Genomic DNA, 16636 nt, shown 5'->3' on the forward strand with positions numbered 1-16636 from the left:
GATATATTCATTTTTTAAACTGACCATATCAGGTTAATGATAGCATAAATCGATTTGAAAACTATAATCAAATACCTCAAGAACAGGTCCTTGAAGATATTTCTGTTAAATTTTGATTTTTACATAAAGGTGCAATTCTTAACTTTTTTGGTAGAGAAGTGTATGGAATATTAACCTGGAAATGTTTTAAAGAGATTGTCAACCAAGACAGGCTTCTCTGCAGTTCATGATTGTCATCTTAAAAGGACAGCAAATGGCACATTTTTACATGTCTTAAAACAACATAATTGTGATTTTTATAAACACCAAAAGGCAAAAATTTTAAACACTTCTGAAAAAGGTTAAGCCCTTTGCACTGTGAATATCTGAAATTTATTCACAGAACATGCCCAACTCAAACTTAAAATGGGGCATACAGTCAGTTGTCCCTCAGTGTCTGCAGAAGATTGGTTCCAGGACTCCCTGCAGTACCAAAATTCACAGATGTTCAACTGCTTCATATAAAATGGCACAGTATCTGCACATAACCCATGCACACCTCCCATACACTTTATAGCATCTCTAAACTATTAATAGTACCTAATGCAAAGACTGAAGGCAGGAGAAGGGGATGACAGAGCATGAAATGGTTAGATGGCATCACCGACTCGATGAACATGAGTTTTAGCAAGCTCCAGGAGTTGGTGATGGACAGGAAGCCTGGCACACGTTGCAGTCTATAGGGTCGCATAGAATCAGACAAGACTGAGCGACTGAACTGAATGTAATGAAAACACCATGTAAATAATTGTAAATATAATGTAGTAGTAGTGTAATGTTAGTTGTTCAGTCATGTCTGACTCTTTGCGACCCCATGTACTGTAGCTTGCCAGGCTCCTCTGTCCATGGAATTCTTCAGGCAGGAATACTGGAGTGGGTGGCCATTTCCTTCTCCAGGGGATCTTCCTGATCCATGGATCAAACCATGTCTCCTGCATTGCAGGCAGATACTTTACCGTCTGAGCCACCAGGAAAGCCCAAATATAATGTAAGTGCTATGTAAATAGTTGAAGATGAGTGGCAAATTCAAGTTGTGTTTTTTGGAATTTCATGGAATTTTTTTTTTCCAAACATTTTCCATCCTTTGATTGAATCCATGGATATCCAGATATGAAGGGTCGACTGTATTTTCTTCTCTCCAAATATCAAATTCCTAGCAAATATATACAATTTCAAATTAAATTCACAGGCTTTTTTTGGGTTTGATTTTGCTTTAACCTGTCATGTAACATATTGCTATGAGTCTTTGGATGTGGCATCTAATCAAAAAAAGGTGCAAATGGTAACTCTCTGTATGAGAGGTGTAAACACAAAAGGAGACAATATTTTTGTGGATTATTTTTAAAACACGATAAATGGCATTATCAACATCATTCACGATTTAAATATTATGTTTACATTACAGATCATTTCCATATCAACAATTATGTAACGGGAACACTAGAAAATAAAAATTTTATAATGTTTTTATGCAGTGCTTAAGCAACTGAATGTTTTATCTGAAGAGCCTATGATGTAAAAATCAGAATCAAAGTTTTGCTTTTTGAATGCATGGGTTGTAACCCACAGAAAATGAGGAGTAAATTGTTTGGTCAGGATCTTGTTAGTTTAAGAAGCAAAAAATGTAAGAACCAAAATATGCACACCATTAAAAATACTAATTCTGAAAATTATGTAGCCAAAAATTAAATCACCCTGTCCAGCAAGTTCCAAAAAATTCACACATTTCAAATATTAAGGCAACTTTTTCCCAACTAATCAGTACTTTATAAAAATATATGTCACTTCAAAACATTATATACATAGTGACAATAAATTTAGCTAGTTGTAATCTTTAATACATTAATAAGGTGTCACATATTACAAAGAAATTATACTAGGAGCTTGCATGTATGTGCAAGTGGAATTTGACTTTTTAAAGTACAGGTTTTAAAACTGAGCGAAGTGAACGTCCTTCTTTAGTGAGTTCTCGTGTCACGCACATACACGGCAGTGGGATCGCTTCCTCCCGCTTCTCTACAATGTTGTAACTGCACTTCTTCAGGTGGTCAGCCATGCTCAGGATGTCAGCAAACTTCCATTCATCGACAGAACAAAATGCAGTACTGAATCGCCATACCTAGAACAAAATTCTACTTCAGATTTAAACCAGCCAATTTATAAGAATTAAAACATGTTTCTTGCTCGAACTACATTCATTTCTGTTATAAGAAATAAGTTTCAGGTGGCTTGCTACAAAATTCGTTTTGATACAAATCTTTTTATTAAATATTTATAAGATAACTTCTATGACATTATGACTTTAAGAAATCTAATAACAAAAAAGAAAAAAACTTAGCATTAAAAAATCATATCCAACCTAGCTCATTAAGCAAGTTTTAATTTCTATAGAACATTTAGAGTCACTTCCTAAAATAACATATACTGTACTAGATTTTCATCCTACCCAAAGGACTATGTATATAGGAGATATTGATAATACAAGTGTTTTTTCTCCAAAAAAATGTCCATTACACCATATGAAGTATACTAAAAAACACTCTAGGATACTGTGCAGAGGAACCTTTCTCTTCACTATGTATAAATAGTAAAGGCATTTAGTAATACTGACGAATACAAGTACTTCAATGTTTTTGGAAATTTTTATAGAACTTTTTGTAAAATGAACAGTTCTTAATTCCATATCATTATAGAATGCATTTCTGGGAAAAAATGCACCTAAGAACTTTTGGAGAAGGCTTTCTTGACAAGATAAGGTCTGAAGAATAAGCAGGATATACCAAGGAGATGACGATCACAAGCTCCAGAAACAGGTTCCCAGGTCTGAATCCAAGGACAAGTTACTTAACCAGTTTTTTTTAATCCATAAATAGGGACAGTAGATTAAATAAACTAATAAAAGTGCACACCATCTACACATTTCAAGCATTCAAACGGACGTTTCAGGGACAGTGTACTCAAACACCTTAAAGCAAGAAGAAAACATTCAACAACTACTAGTAAATTCCATGGCTGGAATGGAAACTGAAGAGGCAACTAAGGACAAAATTATGAAAACTCTTAAATGTTTCATTAAGGAATCTGCCCCTAACCCAGGGCAATGGACAGACATTTTAAAAGTGTTTAAGCACTACAGCGTAAGAACTGTATTCAAGAAATTATTTACCACTCTACGTCTTCTACAGGCAATATGTTGGAGAGGGACTCAGTTGGAAACAGAAGCCCAGTAAGGAAGTGGCTGCTATAGTAACCCAGAAGAGAGCGGCAGGCAGGACCAATCAGGGAAACAGCAGTAGAAAAGGGAAGTGAACCTGAGGGACGTCAAGAAGAGGGACAGCAGAACTGTGTGAATACCAGGAGAAGGGAATAAAGGGGGGAAAGGGGCTAACCTTAACTCCCAAATTCCTAGTTTAGGCCACTTAAGAGATGCTAATGCAACTTTCTGAGATTAAGAGGGGTAGAGAAATGGAGTAGGCTGGATAAGCTGAGTTTACTGAAGATAATCAAATGGAGATGTCCAGTAGGTGCCTATATATAATGACCTGGAATTCAGAGGAGAAAATGGCCAGGGATATACACATGTAAGCAATTTGTATAAATGATGGCAATTTAAACTCCACGAGTAGATGACATTTTCTGTAGTGACAGAATCCCCAGAAAATATTTCACCTCATAGATCAATACTAGTGGGCAAGGACAAAAAGGGACCATGCTCTGAGTGTCCCAGCCCAACGGCAGAAATACACCAAATCATGTAGTAAATGAAGACAAACACATGCTCACATATACACAGCAACTATGAAATTTTCTACATAAAATAATTAACGTGCTCAGTTACTGGTCAAAGTTTCAGGAGAGCACAGAAGCAGATGCAAAATTCTCAAAAACTGGAGCAATGAAAAAAAAACAAAACAAAACTGGAGCAATGAGTAAAAATAAGAGAAAACCTAAGGGTGGTAAAAACAAAGTACCCAGAAATATGACCCCTGTTCAACCAATATGAAGGTTATTAAAGTTTTTTGTACTTTATGAAATCAAAGTTTCATTTTATAAATGCTCTAAAATGAAAAAACACTTTCAATCAAAGACAGTTGTAATGCCTTCTAGTTTCTACTGGATAGTGCCTCAAACAGAAGCTGGCAAAAATAAGATATCACACAAGGAAAATGGTGGAGCTAGGCTTTGTTCCCAGACCTGCCTAAATCTCCTGGTCAAGCTTCCAATCTTCAACACACCCTTGTTCCGTGCTAAACCCACAGTCCCCACCACCACCAACAAATCCTACTGCCTTTATTTCACTGCAAGCCATCTCCACATCCATCCATTTTGTTTTCTATATCCCAAATTGACACTGTCAAACTGTGGTGATACAGAAGAAGATTCTTAAGAGTCCCTTTGACTGTAAGAAGACCTAATTAGTCAATCCTAAAGGAAATCAACCCTGAATACTCATTGGAAGGACTGATGCCAAAGCCCCAATACTTTGGCCACTTGATGTGAAGAGACAACTCACTGGAAAAGATCCTGATGCTGGGAAAGACTGAAGGCAAAAGGAGAAGTGGGCAGCAGAGGATGAGATGGTTGGATGGCATCACAGACTCAATGGACATGAATTTGGGCAAACCCTGGGAGATAGTGAAGGACAGGGAAGCCTGGCCTGCTGCAGTCTATGGGGCTGCAATGTGTCAGATGCAACTTAGGGACTGAACAACATACCCCAAATACTCCACTGGTCACCTGCTAGTAGGAGACTTTTTTTTTTCATGTCTCCTTGTTTAAGTTTTACTTGTAACAACCAAATTCTAAGAAAGAAAGGGCTAAGAATGTACAGAAGCTGCCAACTGCAAGCAATTAAAAAGAAACCTTCTCCTTGATTCCTCCATCATCCTACAGTGCAAATGTTTCAGATGGAGCCCAAATTAGAAAGAAGGTGGTTAATATGGACTCAAGCAAAGGGAGTTGTTTCAGAAGAAGTAGGAACAGAACCCCTCAACTGAAGAACTACAAGTGGCCTCTGTCATATGACATTAGAATCTAGTTCTAGGATGTCTGCAGTAAATATGTGATTATGACTAACAATTCTAACAATGTATTCACATTTTTATTAATTATCTTTATAAAAAAGTTTGTCATCATACTGAATTATTTTTAAGGATGGTCAATTTCACAATGGGTTTCCCAGGTGGCGTTAGTGGTAAAGAACCTGCGTGTCAGTGCAGGAAACATTAAGAGACACAGGTTTGATCCCTGGGTCAGAAGATCCCCTGGAGGAGGGCACAGTAACCCACTCCAGTACTCTTGCCTGAAGAATCCCATGGACAGAGGAGCCTGGCGGGCTACAGTCCATAGGGTCACAAAGAGATGGACATGACTAAAGCAACTTAGCATGCATGCACGCAATTTCACAACAAGGATGATCAATTTCACAGCAACAACATTATTAACTGCCTATTATATGTCAAATATGGGGTTGATACAATTAAATGACACCAACCTTTTCTTTTATCTGCCATGACGAATTTCCTTCTGGATACTTCTTTTTCCCCCACTGAAGTATGACCATTCCACGAGACTGGAGAAGACTGCCACACACATCCCTCATTAACTTGGATACACATGAGAGCTGGCATAAGCTGAAGCCATCGAGAAATCCTGCAATATGTTGCAGGACTTCAAAAGGAAGACTACTTAGATGGTCACTATGTAAACCCAGCACACAGTTTCTAGCAGGCTCTACTAACACTGTAGATACAGACGGCTGAACTCCAAATGACCGCAAATGGTGGTCATGTATAATCTTTGCTCCTTGTGTTGATGGACAAAATCTACGCTGTGAATAGGTACAACCATAATATGCTAAAGGACACCTCTGTTCCATCCAGCCATTGAGTCCAGCATGAATGTCACCATGCACGTTCTTAAAATGTGATGAAAATTCTTTTCTTCTAAATAATTGTCCACAAACAAATGTAAACATTGGACGCTGCTTGGGCTGGTACCTAGCGACACATTCCAATACTAAGTCCAGCCCCAGTGTCTGAAAAGGGCTTGGATTTGAAAGCTGTGGGTTGGCATGATCACAAGCTGAAGCTGAAGCTATTTCCCCAACCATTGTATCTGTAGCTAAAATGGTAGATGGAAGTGAAAAAGTCTGAGTCCCAAAGTCAACATGATAAACATCAGCCATGCGACTATCAGATATACCCCTCCCACCTGGAGAATCTCCTAGACAAAACAGTAATGCTGCTGTGATTAGATCTATTCCTTGGAGACCCATTGGATCTTCCGCAACTTCCAAATCTGATGTATCTACTGCTTTATCTTCCTTTGGTTTAGACCAACATGAATTCGAAAGAAATTTGAATGAAGGAGGGTGACTGAAAGATAAGACATCCACATTCCGTAGGTCCCCTAAGTCTACTTTTTTCCAACACAAGTCTTCATCATCATCTGGCACGAGGATATGCTGAACCGTGCCATTAGGCAAAGCATTAGGTGGTATTACTTCCCGAACTTGTGCTGCTACTAAAAGTGAACTAGAAGGTTCTGAAGAGCCACCTGATGCTACACATTCTCCATTTGTTAAGTTACTTTGTTTTGAGTCAGTATGTAAATCCTGGTTCTGCTCAATGACCTGTGCACATATATCTTCCAAAGGAAAGCCATTACAAAGAGCAGAAGTGCCATAAGAACTGGCATTAAAGTCACATAATAAATCACTTGAACCATTTTGTTCCAACTGGGCATTCTGACTCGTGTCCTTATGGTCAATTCCACCTACTGCTCCCATCTCATCCTCATAAAGATGGTCCTGGTCTTTCTGGTTTCTATTCTGTAAGCCTTCCCTGGCTTTTTGCTCTTCATTCATTTCATTTAGGGAAGCACAAAGACTCGTACTTAGCATGCCAATGTCTCTTGTAGCAGTATTCAGAATATCTAAAGCAGCAGCCAAACTTCGGGTTGTTTCAACAGTAGCTTGATAAAGTGCACCATAAGATTCTTCATCAACTGACACCAAACCATTAGTATGTGGTATTTCTGAGACACTTGGTTTAACTGAGATCTGTTCTCTAGGTTCTGACACTTTATCAGTTGCTTTTGACATCATGGTGGCTACTTTGAGAGATTCTAAGAGCATCCGTTGGTCTTGAAGGGCCAAGGCCATGTCTAATTGTGCCACTTCATCAACATCTCTGCTTAGATTTTCATATGATTTCCGGTCTGCATAACTAACTGGCCATCGGTTCCATTCCATGGTACAGCACACCACACTTGCAGGGCACGTTTCTAGATGTTCAGCAACTTTATTTCGAGCCATTGTAAATGGACATCCAAAGTCACTATTTAAGCAAGGCACTCGTTCAAATGGACATAAAAGTCGATGCTCATCAGCCTTACATGCATGGAAAACTGCTCCACAAACCAATGGACAACCAATCAAGTCACAGGAAATCCCAGGCTCTGGTCTTGTCATACATCGTCTACTGACACAATTAACGCAGTGCGAATGCTGCAGCTCCTCCTCCATGATGGCCAGTCCAGCTCTGGTTATTGAGATGGAAAAGAAATAAGATGTTAGGCAAAAAGCAGTTGGTTTTTAAAACAATGTTTTAAGAATAAAAATCAAATCATGAAGGTATATTGGCTTATACGGAATGAAATATATACAATAAACATTTAACGAGTTTATTTTACATATAATTGATCTATCTTGAACCGACTTAAGAAATCAACTCAAGAAGTCAAAAATTCATTTTTACATAACACATAACAATCTGCTCAAAAGGCCAAACGTTTCAAAATATAATACTTAAATTCTAGTACATTGTTTAGTATATAAATTAATGTCAAAAACAAGTTAATACATATTTAACTTCCAGATTTCAGAGAACACTTGTATCTTTTTACATTTTAATTAAACTGATTATAATGTACCCCACATTGCACAGACCTCATCATATTCCTAAAATAATCTAAATTTCATGAAAATACTTAACTAGCATCTGATTAGAAGTTTTCTTTATATTCTTTCTAAATACATAAATTCAGATTTCAGCTATTGACCTCTCCTTCTACATATGCCTTAAGAAATTCTCTAACAAATCAAGAGAGTAAGCCTTATTATTAATAAAACATAGAGGGCACTTAACCAAAAAATATAAGTTCTAGCTCCAGTTCTGTGACAGTGGGCAAATCACTTACTTCTGAGGGCCATGGTTTCCATTCTCAACACTTATTTATTGCTTAACTGCCATGTACCATGTGTTTGGTATGGCAATATAAAGATTAGGAGACACAGTGCCACTTTTCAAGGAGCTACAGCACAAGATCAGAGATGAAAGTAAAGTCATGCCACTTTTTAATATGATTAACACGACAGAGAAAATAATCAATACGAGAAGAGAGTAGAGAAGAATTCACAGCAGTCTTGAAAGATGAGAAGTCTTAAGCATAGGAGGGTAGGGTTAGAAAGGAAGAAGGGTATTCAATGCTGAAGTAACAGCATATGCAAATACAGAACGCAAAAACTGGCAAAACATGCTGAGGGGCCCTCAAGTCTCCCAGTGTTGTTGGCTCACAGGTGACATGCAAAGTACCTGTGAGAGATGAGGCCAGACAGGAATAAGACAGATCACGGAAAGTGTGCTGTATGTTATTCTAAAGCGTTCAGACTTCAAGTAGTTAGAAACCACTGAGGATTTTAAGCAAAGAAATAGCAGCCATAAAATAACATGAAAGGATTACAGATAACTAATGGTTTTCCCTGCTTTTATCAAGAAAAGTTTTATACACAGAGAAAGCAATGCCACAATACACCGATTTAAATTATAATTACTAAGCCTATTCAATGTCTTCTTTTCTGTAAATCTTCAACTCCTTTAATGGCTTGTTCCTATTAGCAGCAAAAACTTAGAAGACTATTTCTTCTTTAAACCCTAAGTAATAAAGCAGTATCTTGCTTTTGCTACTACGTTGTTCCTATTCACTCAAGCTTTCAAAAGAAAAGCAACAAATAAACAAAGCCTGTTAACGTCCCATGTACTCTTCAGCCCTCTAACATGGCTTTATTTTTACAACCACTCATTAAAACCGCTGCATCAAGATTCCCAGTGCTAAATTCAAAGGGCATTTTTTCTAGACCTCATCTTTTTAGCCATTACATCACTTTGTTGACTAATTCCTCCTCCTTTCCGAACTACTATCTTTCTTTAGTTTCTATGATCTCACATTTCCCTGCTTTTCCCCCTATTTCTGGTTATTCCTTAATCTTTTCTTCTAAAATATTTCTCTTCTTCAAGGATCCATGTTCTTTCTGGTTCAATCTATACATTCTCCCTGCTTTTCCCCCTATTTCTGGTTATTCCTTAATCTTTTCTTCTAAAATATTTCTCTTCTTCAAGGATCCATGTTCTTTCTGGTTCAATCTATACATTCTCCCAGGGTGCTCTCAATTTCTCACAAGCTTCAATTGCCATTTATATGCTGAAAACTTATCTGTACCTCCTGCCCAGATCCCTCGTCCAAACTTCAGATCTCTACAGCTACGTACTTACTATATACCTCCACTTGCATATGGCACAGGTAACTCACCTCAAAATTCCCCAAATTAATAATTTCCTGGATAAGAAGCCAATTTTTAGCCTATTTTCTTCACTTCAGTGCATAAGAGATTGCTAGCTCTTTCAATATTTTTTTCCATAAATTCAAATCTTGCATCTAGGTGGCTAATGTAAAATAATTATTCCCCAGATAGCTATTTCTTTGTCTCTAGGACAGACTTAATTTTCCTCAAACTCAAATAGCAAGTTTTTTTTTTTTTTTTTTTTGCTATTTGACAGAGTTTTTGTTGATTAAGCAGCAAAGTTCTGAGTTGATATTATGGTATGTACTGATGCCAGGGACAGAAGAAAACAAGGCACACATTTATCAACAAAACTACATTTTAAAATGTTTTTAAAAGTTACAAATTATGAATACTTCTGAATGTTTATCCCTATGAAATTTAAAGCCAAGGAAATGACCTATAAATTAAAGATATACTGCTAAAGGGGTCAAAATAGAACAAATGACAGGCTACTGATGACATCTGTAACTTATGCAGAGAAACTTTAATAAGAAGACAAATTTTACTGAATGATTAGATTGTGAAAACAGCTGCAGCTTTCTTATTTTGCAACAACTAGACTGAGTTCATCTCACATGCTGAAGGTTATAAACTTGACTGTTACTAAGAGAGAAACCTAAAAATACAAGCAGTTCCAACAGAAGTGACCAATGCTCTCAGAACTAATAGGAACACTTTATGTTACATGCACATCACATGACCACACCAGACAGAACACACCTCAAAACATCCCTTAATTCAGATGTGTTTAAAATAGCAACTGTTACAAACAACTGAGTTAATGCATAACAGCAACAACTTTAAAAGGCTGAAGTAGAAGGCTCTCAAGGTTCAAAATAAATAGACTCCTCCACACTATTCCTCCTTTGGACAAATGTTTAAAAAAATAATAAAAACAAGTATCCACAGCGGTAAGTCCATAACATTTATTATTTATTGAAGTAGGCTTAAAGGAAAAAGGAACATTAACTAGGTACTCTATCCTTCTTGGTATTAATATATACCATGTTAATGTCACTTAATCCTTGTAACAGCCCAGAGAAAACTGAGGTACAGAAGGGCTAAGTGACTTACCCAAGGTCATCTACCTAGTAAGTGGCAGAGCTAGGACTGCAATCTATATCTGATCAATATATATGGACAAAAACAGATATGCTTACTTACAAAAGTTTAAGAAAATAAGACAGCACTTCAGTAACCAGTGATGCAATTTTAAGATGTTATTTGAGGAATGGAGGTTACACAACTTTGCTTTGCTTGTAGTTTATCCCAGCACTTAATCACTCTTGTGGTCAAGAAAGTCTTCTTGGTCCTTTCTAATTATAATAGCACATTACTTTGCTTTGAACATTAGTGTTTTACTAAATTATTTTTTTAAAAACTTACATATGTAATGCTCAATATAAATGTACAAAACAGTACAAATTTACTGTTTGTAAACTGAGCTGTTTACTCAAAACAGTTATACAAAGAAGCAATCAAGTTTAAGTCAATTTTACAATTAAATATATTAAGAAATAAGATTTTTAAGAATGCACTAGACAATACCCAAAGAGTATTCTCAGGTATTCTTTCAAAATTTACAACTTTCAGATCCATCCTCTTTCAAAATCGCTATTATCAAATTAAATATGCCTGCAAAAAGTATTTCACAATCGCTCAGGAATTCTATGAAACAAGTTTAAAATGTTGATTCCTGATTTATCAGTTGAACAGTGACACAGCAGGTTTGGCAGAAAACATATTGTTACAACTGAGCTTCATGCTCAAGATGAGCTTAATTTAAAACTCCCCAACATTAAGTTTTTTAAAAAACTCTAAACCAGAATCTTAATCTTCCAAATAACATATCTATTTACACTTAAAGTTGAATGACTGGAAAAAGTTTCATTAGACTGCAAAATACTGTAAATGATTAAATGCTTTACAATAGTTTCAATTTTCTCCAACAGAAATTCTAGGCCAACTCATAATCTGTGGCTGACAAGCAATCCATAAAAACAATTTTAAGACATGGCATTTGCCCATACAGTGAAATGAGATCTTGTTATTTAAGGCTATTTCTAGACATAAAGATATTGCCTCAAAAAAGAATTACTTTTCCAAATTCATTACAATACGTAGATAAATAAAGAACTGCAAATTAACGTGATTTTAAAATACGCTAAATCAAGTCATCCAAATATTCAACACAACTTGCTGCCTCAGGCTGATCTTAAGGTCTGCCTCTGACTCACAGACAGACAGACACAGATACGGACACACACACACACACACTCTCTCTCTCTCCTCCCCCCTTCCTGTTGTCTCAAATCTTTATCAGCTTAAATGGTACTCTTCCACATACGCAAAGGCAAGGTAAGACACAGATTCCATATACTCATGTGTTCATCACACACAGCATTTTTCCTTGGTAATACCAGTCATGTTGCTCTTGCTGTTTAGTCACTAAGTCATGCCTGACTCTTCCATGACCCCATGGACTATAGTCTGCCACGCTCCTCTGTCCATGGGATTTCCCAGGCAAGAATTCTGGAGTGAGTTTCCATTTCCTTCTCCAGGGGATCTCCAGTGTTCCTTGTATTCAAGATTGTGCCTTAATTAGAGCCTCGTTTATTAATATGAGTGAAATTATTATAGTACAAGAAATAACCAAATGGATTCCAAAACAATTCTTGATCCATGGAAAGCTACATACGTCATAAAAACATATTTTATAAATCTATTATTAGTCAACCAGACTGAGTCAAAATCAAAAATTACTTCATTGTACCTTCTACAAAGTGTCAAAAGTATTCAAATATTTACTGAGCATCTAGGGCATATGTTCCAGGCATTATATGTGGAATAAGCTAAACTGTCCATCAAAAAAAGCAAATCAAAGGGAAAAATAAAGAAAATTAATTTCAATCTTCCATTGTTTAAAAAAATAATAACAAAAGGCACAGAAGGAAATGTTTAACTGTATATTTTCTTTAACTTTTTAACGAATCCTGCAGTCTGGTTAGTTTACTGACTATAGAGGGATGCAATTCAAAAAGAAAAGCAGAAATCAAGGTCTCCACATGTGTGCAGGTGACTAAGTACGCAGAGGGTGAGGAAAGGAAGTGTCATAAGTCTACTTCCTTAATATTACAATATGATATTAGACCTTTACTGACAAAGGTCCGTATATTAAAGCTATGGTTTTCCCAGTAGTCATGTATGGATGCGAGAGTTGGACCGTAAAGAAAGCTGAGTACCAAAGAACTGATGTTTTTGAACTGTGGTGTTGGAGAAGACTCTTGAGAGTCCCTTGGACTGCAAGGAGATCAGCCCAGTCCATCCTAAAGGAAAGCAGTCCTGAATATTCATTGGAAGGTCTGAGGCTGAAGTTCCAATACTTTGGCCACGTGATGTGAAGAACTGACTCATTGGAAAAGACTCTCATGCTGGGCAAGACTGAAGGTAGGAGGAGAAGGGAATGACAGAGGATGAGACGGTTGGATGGCATCACCAACTCGATGGATATGAGTTTGAGTAAGCTCTGGGAGTTGGTGATGGGCAGGGAAGCCTGGCGTGCTGCAGTCCATGGGATTGCAAAGAGTCGGACATGACTGAGCGACTAAACTGAATGATATTAGATTAAAAAAAAATTCCACTGAGACAATAAAATGTTGCTTCACTGAAAGGCTGAAATGGAACTACAGACAGACAGACTGGCTCATTAGTTAACCAGTAAGTCTATGACTGAAATTTCATATTTAGCAATCAGTTTTAACTCCTCCAGAGCAAGTCCCATGCTTACTGCATAGTCAGAGGTGCTACTGCACAATAAATACAAACATTGCTGCTGATTTACTGATAGGTGCACTCAGTTTGAAAGGCCATAATAAAAATATAACCTCAATTGGATATTTTACTTTATTGGTATAAAAAGGGGGGCTGGGATGACTAGCCAAGACTGAAAAATCCAAGATCATTAAACTCCCATCTCAAACTACCTGGCCTACTGATGAGTTCAAAATGGCTAAACTGGTTACACTGTATACATTCTTTTATTAAATTTTGGTTCTGACTTTTTTTTTTTTAACAGAATGATGACCTAATTATGTGGAATTTTGTTTTCAAGTTTTTACCCTTCCAGTTATGATATAATCAAAACATAAATCTTGCATTTCTAAATACGATCATAGGTAACATCTCAAAGTGAAAATCCTAACTACTTGAAATTGTTCTCCACTAAATAAACAAAAGAAATTACTATAGACTTATATCAGAAATTAAAATAACAAATATTGATATTTAATATTCATACCAGAACCTATTTGAGTTGATACTCAGATAAAAATAATCCACCAGAATGGTGGAACTCAACTTACTACAACGGGCAGCATGGAACAGGGGAATGGGCTTCCAAGAACTCAGCTTTGTGACCGTGATGTAATTACTGTACTGTGAAAACCACCTTGTACTCTACAAAGGTTGGTTATAATTATTAGCGTGTCCAGTACGACACAAACAAGTATTGCTCAGAAGACAGATCACTTTACACAACAGACACACACACATGCACAAAACTTTATCTATATATATATATTTCTATATCAGGGCATTTATACTTATAAAGTTTATTAAAAACAATCATATGAGGATCTAATGCTAACATTACCCACTCTTAAAAAAAAAGACAAACCTTTTTGGAAAAAGATTTCCAAAGACTGGGTTGTAATTGAGGCATGCTTATCTTGTATTTAACTATTGAGCTACCTATAGTGTAAAAACCACTAGTCCAAAGCCAATCTCACTTATTTCATCAAAAATAAATTTGAAATTAAATAATATTTTATAGCCTTTTGACTGAAGACTTGAACATTAATAAATTCTACAAATACCATGTCATTCCAAAGTATGTGCTAACTTCTTTTAATGAAACAAGCAGTCATGGTAACTTAGTTACAAGAGTTACCAAAACCACCCCAAATAGCATAAGGCTTATGCCATTAAAAGCCACATTTTAGTAACACAGCCTATCAAATAGTAAACACACATGAAACAAGACCTATTTTGGTGACCTTAAAGCACCTCTCTAACTATATACAGTATCCCAAAATATGTACTATTTTTCTTTAATAGCATATTAGGACATTTTGTTTATTAAAAAAAAAAGAAAAGTCTCCAATGCTAGCCATACAAAAGTACTGGATTGAAATTAAATACCTAGTACACTTGGAATGCATAAAAGTTTGCCTATATCGGAAACTTCAGTTCTCTGATAACACTCTCAAAACTCCACCCACTAACAATTCCAGAATCACACATACACAAAAGAGCTATGTCATCGCATTAAAATACCAAATAAAAACAAATTAGCAACTTAAAAAGTTAGCAAAACATCATGTTATCCCCGATTAAACTTCTGTAGTAAGAAACAGTGACTAAGCATAAAGAACATGATTCAGCGAAAACTGTAAACTGAAAACCTGATCCCTTAGGAAAACCCTCATCTTACATTTTATGCTACTCTCTTCCCTCTTGGCCGTCAACAACTCTGGAAAAGCTTAAAAAATATGAGGAAATGCAAAATCTGTTAATAGAATTTCTAGGACTCTAAAGGACACAAAAATGGATTGAAATGTAGCAAACAGAAATTAAAAGCTTAGAAAGCTTGGGGTTTTGTATGTAAAGTTTTAAGTTAATCTACACTGATACCAGAATGCCCATAAATAACTTCATCTTGGATCCGAGTCAACAAAGTAATTATGGAATAAAAGGTCAATTCCTTCCCAAGCATCTTTTATCCAAGACTTACGACATGGCTCAGAAAGAAAAACAAGACACAGGGAGAGCGGGGAATGGAGTACTAGAACCATGATAAACAAAACGCTGTTCTGGCTCTATTCTCTAAATACACGCGTAAAAAAACGCGCTCAAAGGAGATTACTTTGAATTCAACGTGCACGCTATGCTACCTTCCCAGCAATGCACTTCCACGAGACAGGACACAAACAACTTGGAAATGGTCATATCCCTCAGACCTATAAAATCAGGATATTCCTCTTAAACGAGGACTGAGGCTAAGACTAAGATCCTCTCACTTCCATGAATGGAAAAGTTACCAACTTCACTCATCCCGTGGAGACAGTCTGCGATGCCTCTCAGCATTACTTTCACCCGTCTGTTCCCAAACAAAGCAAGTTTCTAATCTGGAAAAGGGAAGAGAAGCCGGGTTTTCGAGGATCTTAGGGCTTCCTAAGTTTAACTCTGGCTTCTCCCCACCTACCCTCACCCACAGACCCGCGAGCCCGGGTGGCACCGAGGGGTCGGCCCGCGGGGTCTGAGGCGCCATTTGCCGGCGGCCTCCAGGGCCGGCCGGGCAGCGGGCTGGGCGCAGAGGCCAAGCTGCCGCCGCCCTCTCGCCGCCAGGACCCGGCCTGGGACTCGCGGAATCCCTGTGAGGCCGTGTTTACTCCGCCCCAGGCCCGGCCGGGCCCGCCCGCCGCAACGCCGCCTCCGGCTCGGCCGCCGCCTCTGCCCTCGGGCACAGCTCGGGCCGCGCCAGCCTCCCGGGCAGGCTGCCCCCGACACTCACCGGCCGGCCCGGCCGAACCGCGGCCCAAATCCCGGCTGCCGCGGCCCCCGTGCCCAGCTGCTCCCCGCTGTCCCGGCGCCGCTCCGCGCCCCACACACCCGTGCAACCGGCCTCCTGCTCGCCCCTCTGCCCCACCGGGCCGCCGGCTTTTCTCTCCTACTCCTCCTCCCCGGCCTCCTATCCGGGCGCCGGTCCTCTCCGCGCGCCCCGCCCCGCTCCGCTCCTCTCCGCTGTGCCCCGCCCACCCAGCCCAGACGGGATCTGTGGCAAGTCGGGCGGAGACGCGCGCGCCGAGCCTGCCGGGGGCGCGCACGCTGAGGTCCCACCGTCACTCGCCCTCCTCCCCGGAAGGGACGTGGCAGGAGGGTGTGGTCTGGAGTCAGAACTCGCTGGGTTCCTCG

At 38.4% G+C, this 16636-nt stretch overlaps 1 protein-coding gene across 2 annotated transcripts; it reads right to left on the minus strand.

Moving 5' to 3' along the window:
• Positions 1–1075: 1075 nt before the first annotated feature.
• On the minus strand, positions 1076–16428 carry FBXO30 (F-box protein 30). 2 transcript variants are annotated; one of them, XM_027551768.1, is made up of 3 exons: positions 16236–16428; positions 5534–7583; positions 1076–2158 (listed from the first exon to the last, which is right to left on the minus strand). In XM_027551768.1, the coding sequence occupies exons 2-3, from the start codon at positions 7565–7567 to the stop codon at positions 1955–1957; spliced, it is 2238 nt and encodes a 745-aa protein (XP_027407569.1). In that variant the 5' UTR covers positions 7568–7583; positions 16236–16428; the 3' UTR covers positions 1076–1954. The 2 variants fall into 2 exon arrangements, with proteins under 2 accessions (XP_027407569.1, XP_027407570.1); XM_027551769.1 differs by lacking the exon at positions 16236–16428 and adding an exon at positions 15767–15849 and having other exon boundaries at positions 1856–2158.
• Positions 16429–16636: the final 208 nt, after the last annotated feature.

Source organism: Bos indicus x Bos taurus, chromosome 9 (assembly GCF_003369695.1).
Source record: "Bos indicus x Bos taurus breed Angus x Brahman F1 hybrid chromosome 9, Bos_hybrid_MaternalHap_v2.0, whole genome shotgun sequence".
Lineage (NCBI taxonomy): Eukaryota > Metazoa > Chordata > Mammalia > Artiodactyla > Bovidae > Bos > Bos indicus x Bos taurus.

Excerpts from the sequence above, each read along its gene's own strand:
- FBXO30 (XM_027551768.1), bottom strand. The coding sequence starts at position 7,567 with ATGGAGGAGGAGCTGCAGCATTCGCACTGCGTTAATTGTGTCAGTAGA. Across the intron at positions 2,159-5,533 it reads CATGGCAGATAAAAGAAAAG|GTATGGCGATTCAGTACTGC; the intron begins GTTGGTGTCATT and ends ATTTTGTTCTAG.